General features: G+C 42.1%; 1 protein-coding gene and 1 non-coding gene across 4 annotated transcripts in view; one reads left to right on the top strand and one right to left on the bottom strand.

Moving 5' to 3' along the window:
- The window catches only part of TRAF3IP3 (TRAF3 interacting protein 3), a 58,352-nt gene that overhangs the window by 20,586 nt on the left and 12,564 nt on the right, over positions 1-25,202 (top strand). For 2 of the 3 annotated variants that reach the window (XM_060231245.1, XM_060231244.1), the window contains exons 3-12: positions 1,823-1,970; positions 2,742-2,799; positions 3,766-3,790; positions 5,133-5,162; positions 9,245-9,340; positions 13,436-13,507; positions 14,178-14,318; positions 17,635-17,772; positions 19,147-19,282; positions 20,454-20,516. In XM_060231245.1, the coding sequence (XP_060087228.1) occupies positions 1,823-1,970; positions 2,742-2,799; positions 3,766-3,790; positions 5,133-5,162; positions 9,245-9,340; positions 13,436-13,507; positions 14,178-14,318; positions 17,635-17,772; positions 19,147-19,282; positions 20,454-20,516 (907 nt within the window). Of the gene's footprint in view, positions 1-1,822; positions 1,971-2,741; positions 2,800-3,765; positions 3,791-5,132; positions 5,163-9,244; positions 9,341-13,435; positions 13,508-14,177; positions 14,319-17,634; positions 17,773-19,146; positions 19,283-20,453; positions 20,517-22,781; positions 23,118-25,202 lie in introns of those variants that run through there. The other variant, XM_060231246.1, reaches the window with a different exon arrangement.
- TRNAP-AGG (transfer RNA proline (anticodon AGG)) lies at positions 115-189 on the bottom strand. The gene has a single exon. It is a non-coding gene; the product is annotated as a tRNA-Pro (tRNA).

Below are 25,202 nucleotides of genomic sequence, written 5' to 3'. Positions count from 1 at the left end.
TATACTGAATCAGACCTTTGGTGCATCGAAGTCAGTATTGTCTTCTCAGACTGGCAGCGGCTCTCCGGGGTCTCAAGCTGAGGTTTTTCACACCTATTTGCCTGTACTCTTTTTTGGAGATGCCAGGGATTGAACCTGGGACCTTCTGCTTCCTAAGCAGATGCTCTACCACTGAGCCACCATCCCTCCCCTGACAAGTTTGGTCTTACAGTCCAAACTTGACATGCTGTATTCTGTGATAATTACTTCATGATGATGATGATGATGACGACGATAAGGCAATGTGTGTACAATAGCCAGGAGATCCTAAGATTGTCTGGCAGCCAGAAAATTCTAGCTCTTTTAGCATTATGCACCACCAGGTGGTAAGCTAGACAAGTGACGTTTCAGAGAAGGTTTGCCATTGCCTGCCTCTGCGTCACAACCAGTATTCCCTCTAAGCTGAGTTAGCGTGAGCTAGCTCACAGATTGTTAAATTCCAGCTCACATATTTTTGTTTTAGGAAGGATGACCCCAGAGCACACAAATTCATTCAATAGCTCACAACTTTAATGCCTATAGCTCACAAAGTAGAATTTTTGCTCACAAGACTGCAGCTCAGAGGGAACATTGGAACCCTGGTATTCCTTGGGGGTTGCCCTTCCAAATACTAGCCAAGGCTGATCCTGCTTAGCTTCCAAGATCTGACAAGATTTGGCTAGCCTGGCCTATCCATGTCAGGGCATTAATAGCATAGCAATAAAGCAACTATAGATATACCTTTTGAATCCTGCCTTGTGTAAAGGGTAGAGAATATACTTCCAGACCACTGAATCTGTGATTCTATATAGTGCAAGATCACATAACAATACTGACTATAAAAATGGCTGTTTCATTCAGTTGTGGTACTTGAGCCACACTAGAAAAGGCAGGCATTTGCCACTCAGTAGGTTTTTACCCTCCATGTTCCACAAGGTCCAGGGCACACTCCTTTGTAAAAGCAACCACAGACATTCGTCTACAGTACCAGTGACTGAGATACAAAGAGTTGGGGTAACAAATGTAGATTATTTGCAACCACCGTGTTACCATAGGATATTGCAAGCCAGCATTAATGTGTGTTATCCTTGTTCCGAGGTCTGATTCACATGGCTTTGAATTTGCATGCTAAAATGTGGACTATTAGGATATGGATTAAAAATTTTGATATGCTCCAGTGAAGTGATCGTATGATTAGTTGACTGTGTACCCAAGAATCAATTTTAGAACATAGCCCAGTAGTCAGATATTGTATAGGAAAATGTTTACAGTTGGTGTGTGTGTCTGTACAAATCTTGAGTGTGTTGCATGAAAAGTAGTCATTTGATTATTTCAGTGCACATCAAAATTCAGTCCTCACACCATCAACTCATTCTAAAGCTGGATGAATGTAGCTCATTCTATTCCATAATTTTATGGTGTCAGGTGTTCTGTTTCACATCTTTCCAGTGATCTGCTGCAAATTAAGTAAATAAATATCCATGTGCATATCCAGCCCATAAAAATTTGGAGCATGCCCATGGAAAATAGTCTCCATCCATAGCTTCACTGGAGCACATTGAACACAAAATCTGCCTCAGCGATCTCTGAGCAATGGGGTAATGATGAGCAATATGCTGATCTACAGCACAATTAAATCTGCTTATCTGAACACATTCCTACAAGGCCTGAGAAATAACAGCCCTCTGTACTCAATGACAAGGGAAACCATAAAAATACCAGCTTTGGCAACTGAATAGCACTAACTTTACTTTGGATTAGGGTTAGTGTGCATAAGAGAATCAAAGGACCATTTTTATTGTAGGTGTCTTGGAATAACTCCACCTCCCACCTTTCTCCTAACAAGTCTGTAGAGCAGAGTTTCAGTGATGGGTTTGCACACAGCAGCTTCAATTCCTGGGGGAACTCTTCTGAAAACAAGGCCAATGTGAAAGTTTCTAAAAGTTGCAAAGGTAAGAAGCAGTGAAGTATGAAACCAGTCTTCTATTTAGCAAAACTAATTAACAACCCAGTTCTAGAATCAGCTGGTTGAATGACCTCACTGGTGCTAAAACAATTAAGATAAAAATGCTTGTATTTTTGAAAAGTTTAGAATAGGAATAACTTTGGATTCTTCATAGTTTCCATTGTTAGGAATTTCTGTTTGAAATTCTATTTCTTTATCTCAAACAGTGCGATGGATCACTGGATCAAATAATCATTGAGGTCCATTTAACATGAAAAAGCAAAAACATATTTATTACTACAGGGAAAGGGTACTGGGAGGTGAAAATAACAAACACTATAGAACTACATGCTTACACTAGAAGTTCATGTGCTTAATGGAAGACCACTTCCTCCTCCTTCTTGAACTCTCTGCCTGAACAAAGGAAGTCACCTGACTAACTGACCAAACAAACAAAACAGGTTTTCCAGCTTCTAGACCTTGATTGACAGCAGTCAGTATCTTCTTCCTAGGTCATGCAGACAATAGGGAATCAGGCGCAGTGTTAACCCTATAATGACTGGAACTTTAGAACATTGCAAAGGACATGCAAAACAGATACATATTTCCAACATCCATTAACAGAGCATGCATCACTGAGAAAACAGCAAATATTTTTCATTTGAAGTCTTTAAAAAAAAGTTGCAGCCATTTCTAAAGGAAATCCTAAATCCTAATTTCATCCTAAATGTATATTGTTCAAAGGAACTTACTGGGATGTCATTTTGTGTTCACACAGGTACCCAAACTATAAATGAGCTGAATGCACTAAAGAAAAATGCAGGGCAACAGACAGAGTAAGCAAATGCAATTCTTTATGTTCCATTATTTCTTGGGGCCTTGTATCATTCAGACAAATGTAGTATCTTATTGGACATTTAGGTATTGATGGATATATTTTTGTTTAATCACATCTAAAAGGCAAAGGTAGTCCCCTGTGCAAGCACCAGTCATTTCCAACTCTGGGGTGGCGTCGCATCACAACGTTTTCACAGCAGACTTTTTATAGGGTGGTTTGCCATTGCCTTCCCCAGTCATCTACACTCCCCCCTCCAGCAAGCTGGGTACTCATTTTACCAATCTCGGAAGAATAGAAGGCTGAGTCAACCTTGAGCCAGCTACCTGAACCCAGCTTCCGCTGGGATCGAACTTTGGTCGTGAGCAGAGCACTCAGACTGCTAATTTGTATGATGCCATAGTCTGGGCCATTCTTCCCTTATTTTTGGATCTTTTATAACTTCTATTTTTCTTTCAGGGAAATACCTTCTACAGAAATATCCCCCTCCCTTCAGAGAATTATTACAGATTGGTATGGGCAGAAAAAGGAAAACTGAGGAAAGAATTTTCCTTTTATTTCTGAGACCAGCAGGTGATAAGAGCATGTTCCCTTTGGCACTGGGGTCACAGATTGAGTTGCAGCCCTCTGTGTTTTCTCCTTTATATACCGCAGTCCTTGTTACAGATATATTAGGGGTCATTCTATTAGAAGCATATTATAAATTGTTTCCATTTAAGGCCTTGTTCGATTTGGGGAGATGTGCTAACTGAAAAAGCAGCTTGATAGATAATAGCCAAACAATGTATGGATTCATTGGATGGTTCCAAGATTAGACCAGTAGGTACAAAATATTGTTTGGGATCTGATTTGTTGCATTATATATACACTATTGACTATTATCCAAATCTTCTAATTGTTGTAGTATCCCTAATTATAATAATGTCATGTTCATTCTGATGAAGTCCTGTTCTTTGTTTTTTTTCAGCTGTGGAATAGCAGTTTCAGATGAGGTAAGAAAAACAAAAGCAAATGGAAATCAGGAGCAGACTGGGAAGTGAAAATGGCATTGCTCAAGTCAAGCTAAGTGGCGTGAAGTACTTCAAGCCAGCACTGCAGGGCCACTCAGTTCAGTGGGGCAGACAATGGGTGATAGCTTACCCATTGGATCATTCCCCCAAAGTGAAAGGCACGCAGGAGGACACAATTGGTGACCTGACATCAACTACCATAGCTGATGAGGGGGTTCAGCCAAACACCCCCTGAGGCATGACTGTGCTCACTCCTAGCCACCAAAAGGCCTCTAAGGCAGTGGCACACTGGGAAATTTCCCTGTATGTTAAATGGCCAGTCCACCCCTGACAGGAATCCTGTTTCCATAAGACATAAGTAACAGAAATCAAAACCCAACAGGACCATTAAAGACAAGGATTTGTAGGTTAGAGCACACCATTAGATGCATTTTTTTAAAATTGTGTAATACACCTGGAGTCTCAGGAAGAAAGGCAGACTACAGATAATGAAGTAAGTAGGTAAATAAATCATGCCCATGAAAAATTAATCTGTAATAAAACTGTTACTCTTTAAGGTGCCACAATCCTCTTTTTTGTTTTTCATGTAACAAACTAACACCAGCTACTCCATTCTGTCACGACATACCAGCTTGAACGTTTCCTCGAGGAAATTTATCTTCATAAATGTATAAATCATATGTATGATCACAAATTAGGAGATCCAGCCCAGGGTTGATAGTGGATGGTAGCCCAGCAGGGGCTTGTTATTGCTCTCTGTCTGGAACTACAGAATAGGCTCTGCAGTTCAAGTGATTATTTCAGGACTGCTGAGCTGTGTAATATTCTGGTCCCAGATATGCTTGAGAAAGCTACATTAGTGCAGTGCCAAAGAGTTCTGAATTGTCCCCAAAACTAATAACCTTAGTATCCATGAAGGCTTTGCCTTTAATCAGTGTATCATATCTCCTAGAGTTACAGTGCTATACTGTGAGTTTACTCAGATGTAAGTCCCATAGTATTCAGTAAACATTCAAGTAGGTGTGCTTAGGATTGTACAGTAAAACTACAAAAGTGCACAGAAACTTTAGTGGGCAATCCTAAGTAAGTCCATGTAGAATCCTGCTCTGTTCAACAGGGCTTACTTCCAAGGGAGTGTTCTTAGGATTGTATTGTTAGTGTTGTCAATGCGGAAAATGTGCTTCCTTTCTGTGAATTAGATTCTTGCTTAGAGGCTCACAGATTGGTACTTACAGACCACAGGAGTTGCATTTCCTTAGCAAATCTTACAATCCCACAATATTAAATTCAATTAAAAACCTAAATGCATTTGTTTCTATTTCAGGAAATAATTCAACTTTCTAACTACCTGAAGGTAAGCAATTCAAATAGTGGAATTGTTTATGAGACATGTTGAACCACAAATCATCAATTCATTTGAAAACAACTTTATTCTTTAAATTTGGGGGAGGGGAAGAATTCCCCCAAGAAAGAACTGGCAATGAGATTTCTTAAATAGAAGATAGTAGTGTTAGAGCACTAAAAAAATCTGAGGATTTTCATGGACAAGTTTAATTGAAATCTAATTTAGGGCCCATTAGTCCAAGACGGATTTCCCACTCATCTTACGCCACTCTCATGTTCGTCTTCTCAGCAGGGCTTCCTTCCAATTTCACACTATCTGCCCCGGGGCTGCAGCAAGCATCAGCATTTTCGTGCAGCGAACAGAAACCGCTAAAAACCAGTTTCCGTTTGCTACACAAAAACGCTGACGCTTGCTGCAGCCCCGGGGCAGATAGTGTGAAATTGGAAGGAAGCCCTGCTGAGAAGATGAACGTGAGAACAGCGTAAGGTGAGTGGGAGATTGGTCCAAGACTTTATCCTCATTTGGTGGTGGTTTCTCTGTTCAGTGCCTTATCACCTGGCTTGAAATACAGAAAGCTTGATATAATATATTTATTTATCTCTTTATTTATATATAGTGGGTTCAACACATGGAAGAGGCAAGGTGGTAGTGAACATAGCTCTTTATTCAATACAGCATCATATAGGGCTGCACTCAAAGACTAGCTACTGGGCCAACAGGGCCAACTATATATACATTCCAGGTTCTTGCACTAGCATCCTATTGGACCATTCAAACCAGCAGGGGCCCCATAATTGGAGCAGGACAGCAGGGATTTGGATCCTACTGCCCGCTGTTCCCGAGTCCCAAAGCTCCTACAGGCTCCAATGAGCCAGGCAAGAACCCCATATAATAGACACATTACCGATCACATATATAACACTTGAAGTACAGGAAGCAGTACTTACCAGAGGGGGAACAGTAGCACATGGAAGGGGGCTTTGTATATATTTCCATGCTTGCATAGACATTGCAGTTTCTTTGGCTTTTCATCTGGACTGCTAACGTATTCTCGGTGTAGGTGATATGTAGGCAGGTGGGCATTTCATGTGCTAACGCAGTGTTCTCCTCTCCATTTTATCTTCACAACGATGCTGTGAAGTAGCTTAGGCTGAAAGTGTGTGCCCAAGGACACCCAGCTAATGTCCATGGCAGAATGGGGATTCAGGCCTGGATCTCTGAGATGTTAGTCCAGCACTCTAACTACTATGAAACAGTGGCCTTCAAAGTTATGGAACATTATGTAGATTTAAACAACAAAGTCTTATGATTAATTTTTTCTAAGTGGGTAACAGCTTCCCATTAAGCAGAGTTATGAAAAAGCCTGAAATCCATAAAGTAGTAGTGGATGGATCAATAATCTACTATTACGTAATATTATTTTTTCCTTTAGCAAGGTAATTCTAACAAGAGTGATAACACCGATTAGGCAAGAGAAAGTATTTTGCTAGAAATAATCAGCTGAGATTGCTGTTTGTGAGGAACATTTATCAATAGAACACATCAGGAGGACAGGCTCATGAGAACTGGTCCCTGAACTGCTGCTCAATCTAAGCCTCAACCTAAGGTAGAGACTTGGTAGATGCGCAGAGTTGATAACTGGAGAAAAGTGTTCTGTCCCTTTAACAGAGGCTTAATGTGTGGAAAGCATTTATTTATTTATCTGATTTTTAGACAGCCCTCCCCCAAACTTGGGGCTCAGGGTGTGCTATACAGCATTCAGATTTACAAATAATCAAATTTTAAAAGCTAAAAACAGTAAGACAATTTCAGTAACCATTTCAGATGGCATAAAAAACAGATTGTTTACTCCAAGGGGAGAGTGAACAGGAAAAGAGGCCAGGCTAATTAAAAAACATTGCTGTCCTCAACAATATGCATCTCTGCCTTACAAGCCTTGTGGCACTGAACTAGGTCCCATAGGGCACAGGTGCCATTTGGTAAAGAGTTCCACCAGGTCAGAGCCAGGGCCAAAAAAAGCCCTGGTTCTGGTTGAGAACAACCAGATATTTTTCAGGCCAGGGATCTGTAGAAGATTTTTCTCAAGTAACTGCAGTGCTCTTCAGGGAGTGTACTAGGAGAGGCAGTTGCAAAAGAACTTTGATCCTAAAGTGTTTAGACCACTAAAGGTTAATATCAGAACCTTGAACCTGATCTGGTATTCAACCTAGAGACAGTTCAGCTAGCAAAGCACCAGTTGAACGTGCACTGTTAATGGTGTTCCAGTGAGAACCTGTGCTGCAGCATTTTGAGCCAGGTGTAATTTCCAAGTCAGTCTCAAGGGTTAGCCCTGCATAGAGTGAGTTATAGTAGTCCAGCCTAGAGATGACCATTGCATGGCTTACTGTAGCTAGGTCAGGCAAGACAAGAAGGGAGCCAGTTGCCTGATCTAGTGAAGCCAGCCAGGCAACATTCTTGATCTGGGCCTCCAAAAATAGGGAGGCATCCAGAAACACATCTAAACTCTTCATGGTGGGTGTCAGTGTTAATGGCACACCATCTGGGGCCAGGAGTTGGCATCCCAATCCTGAATCCCACCCCCCAGCCACAGAACCTCTGTCTTGGATGGATTTAGTCTCAGCAGGCTCTGCTTCAACCAGCCACCCTTTGGCCAGGTTTTTAGGGGTGGTGTCCAGTCTGTTTCCCATCAACAGATCTGGCTGGGTGTCATCAGCATATTGATAGCACCCCATCCAAAAACTCCACACTAACTGGGTGCTTGTAGATGTTGAACAACACTAGGGAGATGATTGCCCCCTGAGGGACCCCACATACCAAAGGGTATTGAGGTGACATCCCCTCTTCTAGCACCACTCACTTCCCCAACCTTGGATGAACAATGTAAGCCACTTAAGGGCCACCCCATAGACTCCTACTTCAACAAGGCAGTGGTCAGCAACTCATGGTCGACCACGTCAAACACTGCTGTCAGATCAAGCAATAACAGCAGTACCAATCTGCCTCAATCCAGCTGTCTGCAGAGATTGTCTGTGAGGGTGGCCAGTGTGGTCTGCACCCTGTGGCCAAGGCAGAAACCAGATTGAAAATTCTGGAGCTGCTCTGCCACTGCTCTCTCATTTACCTTACCTGGAAATTAAAGATTTGAATCTGGGCTATAATTGGAATAATCCAGGGATGGTTTCTTTAAGAACAGTTCCACCATGGCCTCTTTTAATCCCCCTGGGTAGACTCCCAAAGTATGGGACAGATTGATAATGTCCACCAAAAGGGTTCCATATTCCATCCCTGCTGGCTTTTACCAGCCATGATAAATACAGGTCTAAAAGGCAGTTGGTCAGTTTAGCAGTACCTCAGATCCAGTGTCAAATACAGCTGAAGGTGTCAAATACAGAATCCAAAGACATCTTAGGGCCTCTAGTTTACATACTGTAAACTAGGTCATGGTGGAGCGACAAGACTTTATCTGCAAAGAAGCTTGCAAAAGCCTCACAGCTAATAGCTGAATCACTAACTTTTTGGATTCTCACATCAAGAGAGGTAAGACACCTAATTATGCTAAACAATTGAATCAGGAGCTTAGACAGAGCGAGTTTGGCAACAGTCTCATGACAAAGCTGCAAGAGCATCCTATAGGACATTTATAAAATCCTATGAGACGGCGGTGAAGACAGCCAAAAGAAGATTTTATGCTGTGTTTCTTGCATCTACTAGTGGGTTAAATCAACACATCTGTCTCCTTTTAGCATTAGCTGCTTTTTGCTTCCTTTTGTAAAGTGACAGGGAAAACACATGAAACTGCCTTATACTCAGTCAGACCATTCGTCTGTCAACATCAGCATTGTCTACTCAGACTGGCAGCAGTTCTCCAAGGTCTCAGGTGGAAGTCTTTCACATCATCTACTATCTGGTCCTTAATTGGAGATGCTGGGGATTGAACTTGGGACCTTCTGCATACCAAGCAGATCCTCTAGCACTGAGCCATGGCCTCTCCCCAAAGTTAAGGAAGCATTAGTACTGAGATAAGAGTTAGGGGACAACACTGCTTATATCTTGTATATTTTGCCATGCCTAATTTCTCCTTATTTCTTCAGGAGGCCCTACATCGAGAACTACTGCTAAAGAAAAAGTTGATGATCTTACAGGAACTTCTAGTCATGTTGCTGCAGGCAGCAGAGAAATCTTGGAAGGTACGTGATGGGCATCCTAATTTCTGTACCTGTGTTAGTTGGGGTGACTGAATGAGAGATCAGTTTTGTTTGACAGGCAGTATTCTATCATGATAAGCTGCACCTGCCAACTTTTCCTCTTCTAGGCAACTACGGATAACACAAGGAAGGACACATTACATCCCAATGCTAAATGGGACTTACTGCTTAATAGCTAAGCTTAGGATTGCAACTTTAAATATGTAGACATGCATGCCATGCCTCAAATCCCTAGTAATGGTGTGCATTGCTTCTGCTTATTCTCCATGTTTCTGTGTGCAAAATGATGTATCTGATGTACATGGAAGAATGCTGGGTGTGAGGTTGGTGTTGGTGCCAGAGGAGCTGAAAAGCAGAGCAAATGGATTTCAAGTGCTTGAGTCACTTAAAGAATGTTTACACAAATGCTTCATGGGCTGCTACTTAAGCACTTGAAGACTTAATGGTACTTTACAAGAAAGGGGGATAGCTACAAAAGCCAGCCACTATGTTGTGAATGGGCTGGGTTGAAAGACCTGCTTTTTAGAGAGTCTTCAGTGCTGTATGATGAAGCATTCTTGGAGTAATTTCCTCCCTTGTTACTAGGGTTGCACTCACCTCTCTGCTTTAATATTTCCAAACAAGTTATACATGATGTATGGGGCTTGGTGATAAGATTCTGATCTCTGTGTTTTAGCTGCAAAAAGTGGCTGGAGAGGGATGTGTGTGGAAAGCAATATACATGAGAGCTGTGGCACCAGGGAAGGGGAGGTTAAGAGCCAGTGTGATATAGTGATGACAGTGTCAGGCTAACATCTGGGAGAGCCAGGTCTGAATTTCACTCTGCCATGGAAGCTTACTGGATGACCCTGCGCCAGTCACGTAAACTCAGCCTAACCTACCTCATGGGATTTTTTTTAAAGATAAAATAGAGGAAAGGTGACTGGTGTTAAGCCTTGCCCATTGGTAAGAAAGGTGAGGTATAAATGAAGTAAATAAAAATAATCTGTACACAACCCCATGCTATTTCCACAGTTGGAAATTGAGAGCTCACCTCCCTTAAGAACATAAGAACAGTTTGCTGGATCAGACCAATAGTCTATCTAGTCCAATATCCTGTCTCACACAGTGGCCAACCAGTTCCTCTGGATGGCCAACAACAGGTCATGGAGGCTGAGGCCTTCACCTGATATTGCCTCCTGGCTCTGGGATTCAGATATTTAGTGCCACTGAATATGGAGTTTCCCCTCAGTCATCATGGCCAGTAGCCATTGGTTGACCTATCCTCCATGAATCTATCTAAAGGATTCCCTTTTATGTAAATATATCTAAAGGAGTCCCTTTTAAAGCTATTCATGCCTGGGGCCATCACTACATTCTTCGGCCTTGAATTCCACATTTTAATCATTCTCTGTATAAAGTTGTATTTTCTTTTATCCATCCTGAACCTATTGCCCATCAGCTTCATTGAACAGCCTCGAGTTCTAGTATTTTTGAGGAGAGAGAAATTTCTCTTGATACATTCTCTCCACCCCCCATGCATAATTTTATAAACCTGTGTCATGTCCCCCTTTAGCCATCTCTTTTCTTAACCCTTTGTAGATGACTGGGGAAGGCAATGGCAAACCACCCCATAAAAAGTCTGTCATGAAAACGTTGTGAAAGCAACGTCACCCCAGAGTCGGAAATGACTGGTGCTTGCACAGGGGACCTTTCCTTTCCTTTCTTAACCCTTAGGGAAGGTGCTCCAACTCCCTAGTCATCTTGGATGCCTTCCTCTGTACTTCAAGTCCTGTGAGGAAAGAAAGAGAAGTATGCGTTTTGTGCCTGTCTTTTTCCCTCTTCTTCCAAACATCCAGGGGGAGGGGGCATTTACAATTCAGGAAAGGTGTAAGGGGAAGAGTTAGCCCCTTCTTCCTGAGTGCCATAGTTTCAGTGTATATCAGGTTCCCTGTGGTGGCTTTTTGTTACATAAGTACACAGACAGAAGAAATCGCTTCTTGAATTGCAGTGGTGATGGTGTGATCAAATTGCACCCATACCCTAGAAGATGTTAGCTCTTTCTCCATCCAAGATAGTTTTCAAAATCAGACTTTGCCTGTTTTGAACATTTAACCTCCTCATGCAGAAAAATTGTGATTCAAAGTAGCTTGCCCTAGGGGAAAAAAACTGAAAAATAAGACCAGCAAGAGTTCTGTCAGATCAGAAACACCACGCAGGATGCACTTTTTGATGCATTGTGGTTTGAGACTTCCTCTGTGAAACACTTCTGTCAGATTTACTAAATGCAGGGAAAAACAGCTTGACACCATTCTTGGCAGGAAGTAGCTGTGAAACCTCAGCTTAGCAACAGGTGGGAGTGCACTTTATCTCTGAGTGCTTCTGTATGAGAAAATAGATTTCACTGCAGCTTTTGCTTACTTTCAGGGAAATAATTATTAATCTACTGCTGGGATTTAAAAAACAATGTAAATCAGAATCTTTGAGAGCTGATGTTCAGTCCTTGGAAATGTAGGGAGACAGATGAAAATTTAAAAAAAGAACTCTTCAGCCCCACAGGTGGCCTCTTACATTTTCAGTGTTTCAAAATACTTTGGAAAAACACAAGAGTAGAGTTGAGGCCAAGGTTTAGGTTAAGATTCATGTGTGTGTGTCCTTGCTTTTTAGAAATGCCCCTTCATCTTTAAAAATATTAACTACTAGGGAGCAGCGCTGCATGTTTGTATTTATATCTTTCATATAGACGAGGGTAAATTGCCTTCTATTTTGCCTGCCCCAAGATTAAATTTTGCTTTAACTGCAGAAGAGAGTTAAATCAGCAGCATAAACAAAGAAAAAGATTTTGTATTTGTATGCCATTTTGCAGAACTAGGCCTTTGAGCCTGATTTAGTTTCCTAACAGTGTTATTATAGATTAGTTTAGTTTATCTAGCCTATTCTTCCCCCCCTCCCCCTCCCCCGCCACCCCTCCCCTCCGCCATTAGCAGGGGAATATTTCTTGCTAGTTTGTCTTGAGGGAACTGGAAGGAAGGGCTAAACATATCTTCCTGAAACCTTTTCCTCCCTGTAACAAGAGGAATCTCCAAGGCTCAAAAAAGAGGGGAATAAGTGAAACGCTGTTCAGCAAACCAGCAGATGCCAAAAACTGACATTTCCATCCTTACTGGCACTTTGATCATCCTTGCTATGGTGATAGGGAAGGACCTGGAAGCAGTGGTCTGGGAGGACCTAGAAATGCTAGGAAGGCCACAGCCTGGATTACTATATTTCATGTGCTCTGTCATACCATAAAGAGCACCTGCATTCCTCCTCCAATCTCTGATTCAAGCCAGGGTGCCAGCACTTCAGAGCAACAAAACACCATGGCCAAAAGGAGTGGTTTTGGAAGCATGGTATTTGCCTTTACTGCACCAAAGCCTCAGGAGACCAAGCCAGCCAACTTCTACTGAAGGATTAGCAGGAAGAAGTAACAAAGCAATGGTGTAAAGTGTCTTCTTTAGGCTCATCTGCACTCCACGCCATCCCAGATGTTTCTACTTACCTTCTAGGTTCAGATAATTTTATGGCTGAAACCTTCCTCATGAAGTGTACATCCTTACTGTGGACCAGGAGGAAGTTTGTTCAGGGATCTTCTGCTATAAAAGTAATGATCACAATGGCACCAGTCAGCCTATCAAAATGGAAATCCCTCTGTGGGGACATTTCTCATCTCTGGCAAGCATCTGTTCCAGATAATTCCAGACCTACTTCACCAGGGTCCTTTTATTCAGCCATAGGTGGTCTCCATTTTCCACTTTTCTCTCACTACCCATATCTACAACAATAGTTTAGAAAACCTTCCTTGTATTATGCAGGCAATCATCTCTACCTACAGGAAGCAGAGTTTAGCAGGATTCAACCAACATTCAGCACTTTTAATTGTCACTGATATTTAGAAATTTATCTTTGGCTGGATTGCAGCCTTTGTGTGTGTGTGGGAGGGGGGTTACAGAAAATATAAATGAACCAATGCAGAGTATCAGCAGGTCTTTTTGTTACCTTTGATGAATTGTTGTAGTCTGGTGGTTCAAAATTTCCAACTATTTTTTTTCCTGATAGGGTCAGATAAATGAAGACAAACTCAAGAGCAGAGTGAGTGTGTTAGAGAATCAGCTGCAGACTTCCACCCAGGTAATGTCTTGATGAAACAGGTAATGCCTGTTTCAGTAGTTTTAATACCTATGTTAGAGATGAGCAGCTTTTGTGTTCTTGGGAACTTCTCTGTTCTTCAGATACTAATGCCAAAACTTGATCTATTGAGCATAGATGTTTAGGCTCTCTAATAATGGGGGAATCACTGAGATGTACTACTTCATAGGTTTGGAGCACATATATTCAGATGAAAAAGACACATGAAACAATGGTGCCTTGTCTTTCTAGAATTCACATGAGATAGTGATACAATATTTATGGAAAATGAACATGATGACGCCTTGTAAAACCATCAGCAATTATATTGCCACATTTGAGTTAGCATTTTAATGGGGATATCATTCATGGGCCAGATAACACTGATTTGGAGGCTGATATTGGCTTGTGATGGGCTCATGTTTGGCCGTTCTTAGTCTATATTATAGTAAATTTAAATTCAGTATTTCAAAAAAGGCTGTAGAGGAGTCCAGCTATAATCTGCCATTAACATGAATGATGGAGCAACTTGAATTTAATGCACTGTGTCACTGAAAGAACATCCAAGGTCGAATGTTTACTTTGGTGAGCCATAGGTCTTGTTGGTTGTAATATATTCCTGTCTGTTGAAATCAGGAAGTTTTCTTTAGCTCTTGGGGGGTTTTATCTTTAGATTTACTCAAAGCAAGGTTTGAAGAAAATTCTGCTGGAGATGGAGGCCCAGAAGCAGAACTATGAGCAAAAAGCAAAAGACTCTCTTCAGAAATTACTTGAGGAGAAACTGCAAGCAGAAAGACAGCTCCAAAATGCCCAGGTAGGCATAGAATGACAGCCTGGGATGGCTGGGTTTGCATACTGTGCTCGCAGGAAGTTAGGGTCGTCCATATCAGAAGCTTGCTTTTTGTTGAGCAGCCCTCAGAATCAAAACTAAAGCTCCCATGCAATGTGACAGGTGTGCTTCTGAAGTATCTTACCTAGGGATGGGTACAAACTGGCTCATAAGCCAAACTTTGGGCATGAACTTGGGCTGGTTCAGAGCCCCCAATCCGCTGTTTAGGGAAGATGCTTTCTCTGAATATTTACTGAACTTTTTGTCCAGTTTAGGTGTTCAGGCCATTTAAACCTAACAGCTGAGCACAGCTGACCTGTTAGGTTTAAATGACTGGTGCTATTTCAGCCCAACAGTTGACACATGCACCTACCCTGCTGTTAGGCTGAAATGGCTGCCAGCCATTACACCCATCAGTTTCACTCCTCCTCATTTCAAAATGGGGAGAAGTAAAACAGACAGGTTGAATGGCTATCAGGCATTTAACCCTTCACGGGCAATCTCCCTTTCCCCTGCCCACAGCAAGCTGCAGCAAGGAGAAAGGGGGAACCAAACTCACCAGACCAGCTCGATTCCGGGTTCAGTTCATGGGCCACCCCACACCAGATTTTTTTAGGTTTGTGCCGATGCCTAATCTCATCACTCCATCTTGTGGCAGGAATCTGCATGTTCTCTTGCAAAATCCAAATGAAGCATTGGAGAGTCATTTGAACGTGTGGAAGAAGCAGAGCAAGAAAGAGTTAAACCACTCACTTCCTCAGCAACCCTTTCCCCAGCCTTCACAGCAGCCACCTGGGACCACAGAAGCCACTCAATATACAAGTCTTTTCTGTCAAGTCTGTTTGGTTCATAAACGCATTGCTGAATGGAATAGGGGATTTATGTGGATTTGGATCAATTGCTATATTCTTTAGAGTCAGTTTGAGCAATTTTACTGCAGACACTGACCATATGGTTGACCGTTTCATCCTTTGTCTTGCAAAGTTGGTATTTGCTGTTGTCACGGGTCTTCTGAATCTTGTCTTGCACATTTGTTTTGAGTGCCTGCTCTTTTGCAGCTAGAATGACTCTCTCCATTTCTTTCTTCAAGTGCCTGTTGTCGTTGTTGTTCATGCTGCCAGCAGTGAATAGCCTTACACAACAGAGGAAAAAACTTATTTTATGGCCTGCTTTGTAAATTTTCTACAACAGCCTCTTTCAGACAGTAGAGCACACAAGTTGCAAGCAGAAGAGGAATTCTGTTGCAATGAGCCTGTCCCTTTACACTTGTATGCAGTGAAAAGGAATAATCATACAGATGCAAATGCTCCATCCCTAGCTCAGTGCAAGTGGGATGGATAGCACTCTTGTCCTTAAGCTGAAACTGTTGGACCTAACCCATATCTGCTACAGTGCAATTGCGGCATGGCCAAACAGAGCCCTAAGATCAAAACTGCACACACAGTTTTGGACATCAATTAGTTCAGTAACGCATATAAACACTTTTTAAAACAGGGGTGTCAAACTAATTTGCTATGAGGGCCAGATCTGACATAAATGGGATTTTGTGGGGCAGCCACAAGTATCATAAAATGCGATGCCAAATAGTGGGGAGATAAACTTTATAAAGGATACCACATGCTTAAATTTTGTGATGTTTTGTTTAAAATGGAATGGTGGAGGAATATAGTGGGATTTGGCAATGCAAACAATAAAACATCAAGAAAAAGCACAAGAATCACAGCAGAAGCAAAAAATAGAAAACACAAATATAAAATGCTCTGGGTTTAGGAAAACATGAAATGGCTGGGCATCGCAATCGTTTTTCCCTGTCCCCAGGTCTACTCAGATTGGCAATGCATCTTCAGAGTAATATCCCTCTTTGGCTATGGGTTCCCAGGTTAGAGTACTCACTAGGCACCAGTTCAAAGGTCCATTCAGCAGAGACCTGCTGGCTCAAAGCATCAGCCCTTTATTTGCAAGGGCACACAACTCCAGCAGGGAGCTCCACTGCATTAAAATATATTGCAGAACAGACAAAGCTGCAAGGAAAACACGGAATGGATTTTCCACTAAAGTCTCTGTGCCCAGACTACTATCATTTTCGCACACAGCTTACCTCGCAGTCACAATCCTGTTCCCTCCGCAGCGTCCAGTCGGATTTCCCACCATCTGCGCCGGAGTTACAGGAAGTGCCACAGCTTCTGCGTAGCAACGTAAACTGGGTTTTAGCGGTTTATGTTTGCTACGCAAAAGCCGCAGCACTTCCTGTAACTCTGGCGCAGATGGTGCGAAATCCGACCGGATGCTGCGGAGGGAACAGGATTGTGACTGCGAGGTTAGCTGTGTGCAAAAACGGTATACTAGTCTATCTGGGCACAAAGACCTTAATGGAAAGTCAATTCCACATTTTCTTTGCAGTTTTGCAAGCCCAGAATTGTTTCCTTCCTCAGCCTGCAAAGAGAAGGAAGAAGGAGCTGGGAACTTCAGCAGCCTAGGAGCTTCAAAGGGTGAGGACAGGAGGGGGAGCAGGGAAAGAGCCCCACAGACCTGATTAAAGCCAAAGGCAGGCCGGACATTTGACACCCCTGCTTTAAAAGTACCTGCATTTTTATATTTATTATTTATTTCAATTTACTAGGTTACCTTTCCCTGCAAGCAGGGCTCAGGGTGACTTACATCAGAAACAAATACATACATTTCAATATCTTGGAAGCCTGTTATTGCTCGTTTACTACTGCTTTTTTATTGTTCACATACACATACTACCTACAAGGGAAGGACTAAAAAGCACATAGTGCATAGAGACTGGATGCCACCACATAGAAAGATACAGAAGATCCCTTAGTGAAGTAGGATACAATGGATGAACTTTTTCAGCGTCACACTGCTGTCCTTCAGACAGAAATGGCTGCTTTGTCAGAGGAAAATTAATTAATCCTCTATTGTTCCAGAGGGTGCAAGAAAATATTTCTGGAAGTCATGTGCTCTTCGCAAAAGTTTTTTTTTACAGGTGATATGTTTGTTAATCCAAAAGTCCAGTTTATTTACTTTGGTTTAACTGTAGTGTAACACCTATAGTGACAGAAAAAAAATAAAATGTGTATTGGTTAAAGGAAGGAGAAAATAATGCCATTGAAGAGCACAATAAGCAGTTTTTCTGCTATTCTTTCTTGAGTTCCCATCATGGTTTAGGCCTAACAGGAAAATCATTGCATCCACTATGGACTCTCTTCTAATCCCTCTATTTTTGTTGCTTGCTGGAATGTGTGTGTTAAGAAGGAAATACTACTAACTCTTTCACTTCTCTTTTTCTTCCTAGAGAGCATTAGCTGTTGTAGAGGAAGACTGCAGCCTCTGGAAAGAACATTATAATACAATAAAAAATGATTGGAGCCAGCTAGCTGACAAGCACATGGAACTAGAAAACAAGCTTCGTGTCTTGGAGAACAAACTGCAGGTAATTTTTGAGTTTTTTGTGAAGCTGTAATCCAGCCACACTTTTCACACCAGACCATCAGTTTTGACAGACCTATAAATGGGAGTAATGATCACTAATATCACAGAATCACCTGGAAAATGACTAAACACATGTTGGTTTCCATCCTGAACTTTACAGTCCAATCCAGTGCTGATTTGCTGAGGATAGTGCCATTTATCTCATCCACATAGAGGCCTCTCTTCCATGAGACAGATGAATCACACAAAGACTTCTGCTTCCACCACACCATGTTTCCAAGCTGAATCAGGCCCTAGAGTGCCTGGGAACATTCATTCTAGAGGTGACCTGTGTCTGTAAAAGCGGGTTGGGGAACCCCAACATGACTCACAGCAGATACTGAAGACAGTTTGGCCCTTAGCAAACACAGCAGCAAATGCAGTATTCTGAAATTTTTGTATAATATATTTTCTTTTAGGCTGTTTCCACAAGGGGGTACAAAGATGCACCCACTCTGTAGTGGTGGCAGCAGCAAGTGGTGGAAACATATGCCCCATTCCCAAAGCACTTATTGCTGCTACCTCTCAACCATCCTCTTTTTTCTTCACAGCATCTGCACACAAGTTCAGACACAACAAAGATTGCATTATCCAGCAACTCCCCCCTTTCCCCTTTAAAAAACAAAAGGAAGGATGAAAAAGCAGAGCTTAGCTCTGCCATTTTGAGCATGGAGTTTAGCTCTGCTGCCTCCCTGTATTGACTGCGGATAGAGCATCCACTTGGATGCTCCACCCACAGCTACCTCTCAGTTCTTTCTTTGAGCCAGATCAAAGGAAAGAGGGCCAGGAACTGTGCCCATAGTGAGTTCAACATCATGTGAAAGCTCCTGTTTGAATTTGGAACCTCCTGCGTTCTAGGAAAAGTTTCTGTGTGAAAGCAGCGACAGAGGAAACTGAAAACTATCAATTCCTTTTTCAGCAGAAGTATCACTAAGTTTCCTCCAAATACTTTTTGATCCATTTCCTGTTCTACAAGAAACAGCTATAAATACAGCACATTATTTGCACCAATGTTACAGTTTTCCCCAAACTATACATCTTTTTGTTGCAGAGTTGTTTTAGAAAGTTGTTTTTGATAAAATACTTCCACCCATGTAAAATATTTAGAAAGAAGAGCAGATCATTGCCATTCACAGGGAAGAGAATGCATCAGCTATCATTTTTCCTCTGCTAAAGTGTTAAGCAGACCCATTTTAAAGAAAGGAACAGACTGCTTTGTTCTGTCCTTTGATGTGTGTGTTGTGACCAGACATTCTTTACAGGAACCTTCCTGGCTCATTGCCATTATTGCTTTGCCTACCAGTACATTGTTGTTGTGGCTGTTTCTTACTTGCAGTGGTCAGACGCTCAGAATGCTCAACTGCACCAAGCTCTGCAGAACTTGGAGGGTGAGCGTGTCACTCTCATCTCTAAGATTGATGCCTTACAAGAAGACAGCAGGCTCACAACAGAGCATGTTAGTGCAATGGAAGGTAAGAAATGTGTAAAGGAAATGGGACACTTGCTGTCAAGGTCTTTGATGAGGACAACATACACAGTTTTAAAACAAGCTTGGGTGTAAGCTTGCTTCCCATAGTAGTAGTGTCTGTTAACTTTGGTTAATTTTTCAGTCAGGATTAAGAGCTGATTTAAATGTTGGGGATAAGAAGCATATGATAATCTTTCCCTTTAGTCCAAGGGCATGATCTGAAGGGATGTCATCAAACATGAAGCTTCTACTGAAGGAGGCCATTGGTCCATCACAGTCAGTATTGTCAATTCAGAGTAGCAGCAGCTGTTCAGGATCTCAGACGGAGGTATTTTTCATCACCTACTGTTGGATCCTTTTAACTGGAGATGCTAGGGATTGAACCTGGGATCTTCTGCATGCCAAAAAGACGCTGTCACTGAACTGTAGGTCCTTCCAAATGATGTGATGTGGTAACAGTACTGAAGCTAAGCAAATATGGGCCTATTCAGTGTCTGAATAGGTGGCCTCCTGGGAGTCTCATGTATGGTATCTTGATTTCAGGGAAGAAAGGCAGGATATCTATGTAAAAAAATAAGCAAAATATAATTCTGAGACTGTACCATGGTACAGTATATATAACACATGGTATATTGCTCATTTGAAAGAGCCCCCTTGTCAAAATGCCCACAAAACAATGATCACTTAAATCATTGAGAAGTCCTCTCTCTGACATGTTAGGTCTCCACAGCAAGGATGGAAGTGCTTTCAAATAAGTAATTTTATCTGTGTATATCAACCAATCCCACATATATCGTGTACATTTGGATCTTAAACAAGTCAAGATTAAATGATTTCCTCAAAAACACAGGGGTGCTTTGATAAAGAAAAATATAACTAACAATTGTAGACCCTCTTTCTATTTATGTTATAAGCTCTTTCAGGGGCAGGAAACATGTTACATAATGTGCCAGTCTGTTTTCCTCTTCTGTTCAGAGGCAATGCTGACTCATCTGGATTCAGACAAAGAGAACATGTAAATTGAAAGTTGCAGCTGAAATCACAATGCAGAGTTGTTTATTTGATTTCTATAGGCTGCATAGGGGACTCAAGATAGCAGCTTACACCAAATATGATAGATCAGGGAGAAGGAAAGCCCTACTTGAAATTGCTGAAGAAGTTTCTTGTTCTTTCAGGCAGGCTGAAAATTGAAGAAAGACAGAAGCTAGCATTGGAGGAAACAATTAAACATTTGCACAGTAAGTAAAGTGTGGCCCAGTAAAGCAGACAGTAAGCATACAGGTCCATGGAAACAGCACTTGCATATTGTGCTTTGTGGTCGAATACTCTGCAGTTCTCTCAGAACAGGATTCAATAAAGGTGTCACCAGAGCTTTTTTTGAAGCAGGAACTCCTTTGCATATTAGGCCACACACCCCTGATGTAGTCAATCCTCCAAGAGCTTCCACTGGGAGCAATGGGGCTTCCATATTGTGCACTTCCCCATTTTTCCTGTCCCAGACCCCAGCAACAGATAGTTTTCCCTGGCCTACTACATCACTGGTGGGCTTTTCGGGTTAGATGACCACTGGATCATAATAAGCTATCTGCTTTGAATCCCTAGCATTCTTTTTAAAAAGTAGTTATAAAGATACACCTTTGTTAAAATAATACATTGATTGAGCAATTGCCAGTTAAACAAACAAAAAAGCCCCTCAGTGGCACCAGGTCATGGGTGGACCCAGGAAAGATTTAGACTTCCCTGTCTACATGACAGCTCCCCTGGCCTTGGTATGATCTTTCCAAACAGATCATAATAAAGGAACTTTTGGAAACAACACAGGAAAACCCAAAGGTGCATTTGTTGTTGTTATGTACTGGACTCAAATACAGACTGAATTAGGTGCTCCTGCCTGGCTCATTGGAGCCATACGAACGGAGCTTGGGGACTCAGGAACAATGGGCAGCAGGATCCAAATCCCTGCTGCCCTGCACCAATCAGAGACTCCTAGCTGGTTTGAATGATCCAATAACGTGCTTGCGGGGAAACCCAGAGATATATATAGGCCCCATTCCTCAGTCTTTGTAGTGCAGCCACCTACCATTCTGTATCTAATAAAGAGCTGTTTATCACTACCACCTCACCTCCTCAATGCATAGAACCCACTATGTTATAGTTGTTGTTCAGTCACACAGTCGAGTCCGACTCTTTGCAACCCCATGGACCAAGTTATGCCAGGCCCTCCTGACTTCCACCATCCTCCGAAGTCCACTCAAATTCATGTTAATTACATCAGTAATGCTGTCCAGCCATCTCATCTTTTGCCGTCCCCTTCTTCTTTTGCCTTCTGTTGCATAGGTGTGTGCATTATGGCAAAATATTTCTTATGGGAACTCTTCTGACTGTAGAAGGGGGGGGAGACTTTCCAATAGCAGACAAAATAATTGGTGCGGAACAATCATGGTAACAACATACATGCTACATGAAGATGATATCTGTGTAGGAAAATAATCTTTTATAAATTGTATAAAGTTAGGTGCAACATTAGGCCACACATTCTGTAGTTTTCATACATACCAGAGCCAGATGCTTCAAAGCTCAGCATGTGAGCTCAGCTAAAGTCATAGTGTTTTACACTACTGAGAGAAAATGGACCAAGAGATGTCTCTGCTGAACTTTATGGTTACCTGGTTTCCAGAAGAAACACTGTTCTGCTCAGGTATTCCTGCCTTTATCTGGGTGGCCCAGGCAGGCCTGATCTTGCCAGATCTTGGAAATTAAGTAGGTTTGACCCTGGTTAGTACTTGGATGGGAGAACATCAAAGAATTCCAGGTTGCTACACCAAAGCAAGCAATGGCAAACCACCTCTGTATATCTCTAGCTTTGAAAACCCTATGGGATCACTGTGAGTTGGCTGTGACTTGATAGCAGTTTACACACATACAGAGAGAGAGAGGTATTCCTAACCACCATAGGAACAGAACCACTTTTACAGAATTAGATGCGCACTTGCAGTCCCAAATGAGCTCAAAACACAGGAGTAAGTAATTACCAGTAGTAGAGCACATACTTTGCATGTTCATTTTCTAGCATCTCCAATTAACGCGCTAGAGTTAGAAGGCTGGGAAGGTCTTCTGCCTGAATCTCTGAAGAGCAGCTGCCTGTCAGAGTACAGTAATCTTGGCAGATTCTCAAGGAGTAATTAGTTATTAAAATAATGTGCATCTTTCCCCCACCCTCCAAATACATGTACTGAGTGAGTGGTTTAGTGTGCCAGTCCTCTGTCTGTCAGTGCAATTTGCCAGCTTCCTCTTTCTGTACTACACTAAGAATGTGGGAAGGCAGCATGAGGATATGCTGTTGGTTTCTGGAAGCTGCAATAGAGGCAAGAGTAGAGCATTTTCCAAATCACCATTTGAATCAATTATGAATGTCTGATCTAGCATTGGAAATGTGGCATTGAAGCCGGTGCTGCATTCAGTTATTGAGCCCGGTTACCTGTTCTGACTTGTCCATTTTGCAGATGCGACCAAAACAATCAGTCCAGAGAATTGAAAGCTCAGCAAGATGATATGTAAAAAGCAGATCAGCTTACCTGGTAACAGGCCTTCTGTGCTTTTGGGATTTTCTAGCAGGCACTCCAAGAACTTCCCTGCCCTCAAGACAGGTCTCCCTCTCGTGCATGTGAACTCAGATGTGAGCCACATACTGAAACATCCCAGTCAAATGTATAATTGTCTATCAAGCAAGAAGTAATTTTGTTGTTCTGCAAAAGCCTGCCAGAATATACCCTTAATGGTTAGAATGAAACCCTCCTTTGTTAGAGCAGATTTCTTAATAAATACTGTTTCGGTGTTCATGTCAGTGACACTCATTATTATTATTAGTAGTAGTAGTAGCCATCTACAAAAGAATAGCCCTGACATTGCTGTGATGCCTCCTGAAATCATCAGAACCTAAAACAGTGACTCAATGGTTTAGAGGCTTGGACTTCATTGATATGACATTTCTCATTTTACTGCGAATCCTTCTAAGGTAGGGGTGTCAAACATAGCCCCCGGGGAGGAACCGGCCCCTGCAGGGCTCATCTCCGGCCCATGAGCAACTGGCTCTCACGTGCTTCCTCCTCCAGGACTGCTGCTGCTACTACTGCACCACAGCTTGTTTTCTCCCAGCTCCCTCAATGGCTCTCTGCTTCTTGTGTCCCTTCCCTTTCCTGTCTCTCTGCTTCACACATTCAAGCACACACACACAGAGCTCCCTTGACAGCTTACACAGCCTGCTTCCTGCCTTGCTTCCCTTCTCCACCCCACTCTTGCTTCATGTGGGAGAGACAAAAAGCCAAGCTTACCCCCTCATACGTGCACAGAGCTCCTTCAATGGCTCACTTCCCCTCAATGGAAGGGGAGGAAAAGCATGAGAGAACAAAGTCAGTTCTGTGGCCATTTTCTTCCAGGAATAAGCTTTCTTCAGAGGGAGGGAGGGGAGATGGATGGATTTTTCTCACAAGCACAATTAACATTGAGTAAATTATTTTGGCTTTTTCTGAAAAGTTTTTTTTTAATTAGATTTCTCTGTGATTATCTGGGAGTTTATTTTCTTTCAAAGAGACCCTGATTAGGAATTAGAACACTTGGATTTGTCCTTATATCTTGGAAAGTGGAGTGATTTCAGATGTCAAATGGCAATAGCACACATTGGTAATGAGACAGGAGAACTAGATCTGAATTCAGACCTGGGGGAGGTATTGTCTTGAGCTTCATTATCAATTGCAATCCAGCAGTCTCTCTTTCTAATCTCCCTTGGAAATTCCTTTATAAGAGAACTGCTACTCTTAGGTCAGCAACTGAATGTCCTGGAAGGCTAAATGTCCCCCCACTGGTTTTTGAATATTGTGGTTTCTAATGTCAGACTTATGTCCATTTATTCTTTTCATCCTCCTGGACCTAACTGATACTTAGGTTTCCTGTCTCATTACCAATGCTGGTATCACCATGCCTACTATATCCCTCTGCATATCACACCTAATCCAATCCAGCCTGCTATTGTCATTCACCTCCTATTGCCATTCGGCATCTGAAATCACCTTTATAAAGTGTGTAGCTCTAGTACCTTGTGTTACATTTTATGGCACACATGGCCCATCCCAACCAAGTGACATTTATGTCAGATCCATCCCTTGTAACAAATGAGTTTGACACCTCTGATCTAAGGAATCCTCCACTGAATTCTCTTCTGAAAGCCACCAGTATCCAAGTCTATTAGCCATGAAGGGCAGGCATCTTTGTTGGCAAATGAGAGGATTCCAGTAAGAAAAACATGAAATGCTTTTAATGTTACACATGAAAGCATTCTGAAAATAGCTTGACACAATGCCAATTCATGCTGGGCTCCAACCATGTGTAGAGTGTACACATCAGGGCTTTTTTTGAGCAGGAATGCACAGGAACATAGTTCTGGCTGGCTTAGCACTGGGGATGTGGCCTAATGTGCAAATAAGTTCCTGCTGGGCTTTTTCTACAAAAAAAATGTTATACATAATGGGAAGGGGACAGGATTGTACCTGTCCAGTGGATGTGTCTGTAGCACCTGTATGTGTGGTGTTCCATGCATACAGTCCAAACCTGTACACACTTTATCTGCCCCACCACCACCAGTTTTGAGCAGCAACAGTCTTTTAGATTGAGGTTACACATTTTGTATTCTACATGGATATTTGAATTTGAGATTTGATACTTGAGTGCAGTTTTTAAGTGACTCTATTACGCTTTCGTGGTATATTATGCATTGGAAAAGCTGGGGATGAGGGAAGGAATTGTGAGGGCCTCCACTCAACTACACTATAGAGGAAGCGCAAACAGAGGCCTTCATAGTTCCTCTCCCTCCATTCTACCAATGTGTTTCTCTTAGAACCATAACATGGAAGAGCTGAAAAAATATTTGC

Source organism: Heteronotia binoei, chromosome 2 (genome assembly GCF_032191835.1).
Source record: "Heteronotia binoei isolate CCM8104 ecotype False Entrance Well chromosome 2, APGP_CSIRO_Hbin_v1, whole genome shotgun sequence".
NCBI classification, from domain to species: Eukaryota; Metazoa; Chordata; class Lepidosauria; order Squamata; family Gekkonidae; genus Heteronotia; species Heteronotia binoei.
Note: the sequence above shows the minus strand (reverse complement) of the source record. Positions and strands in the feature narration are given on the sequence as shown.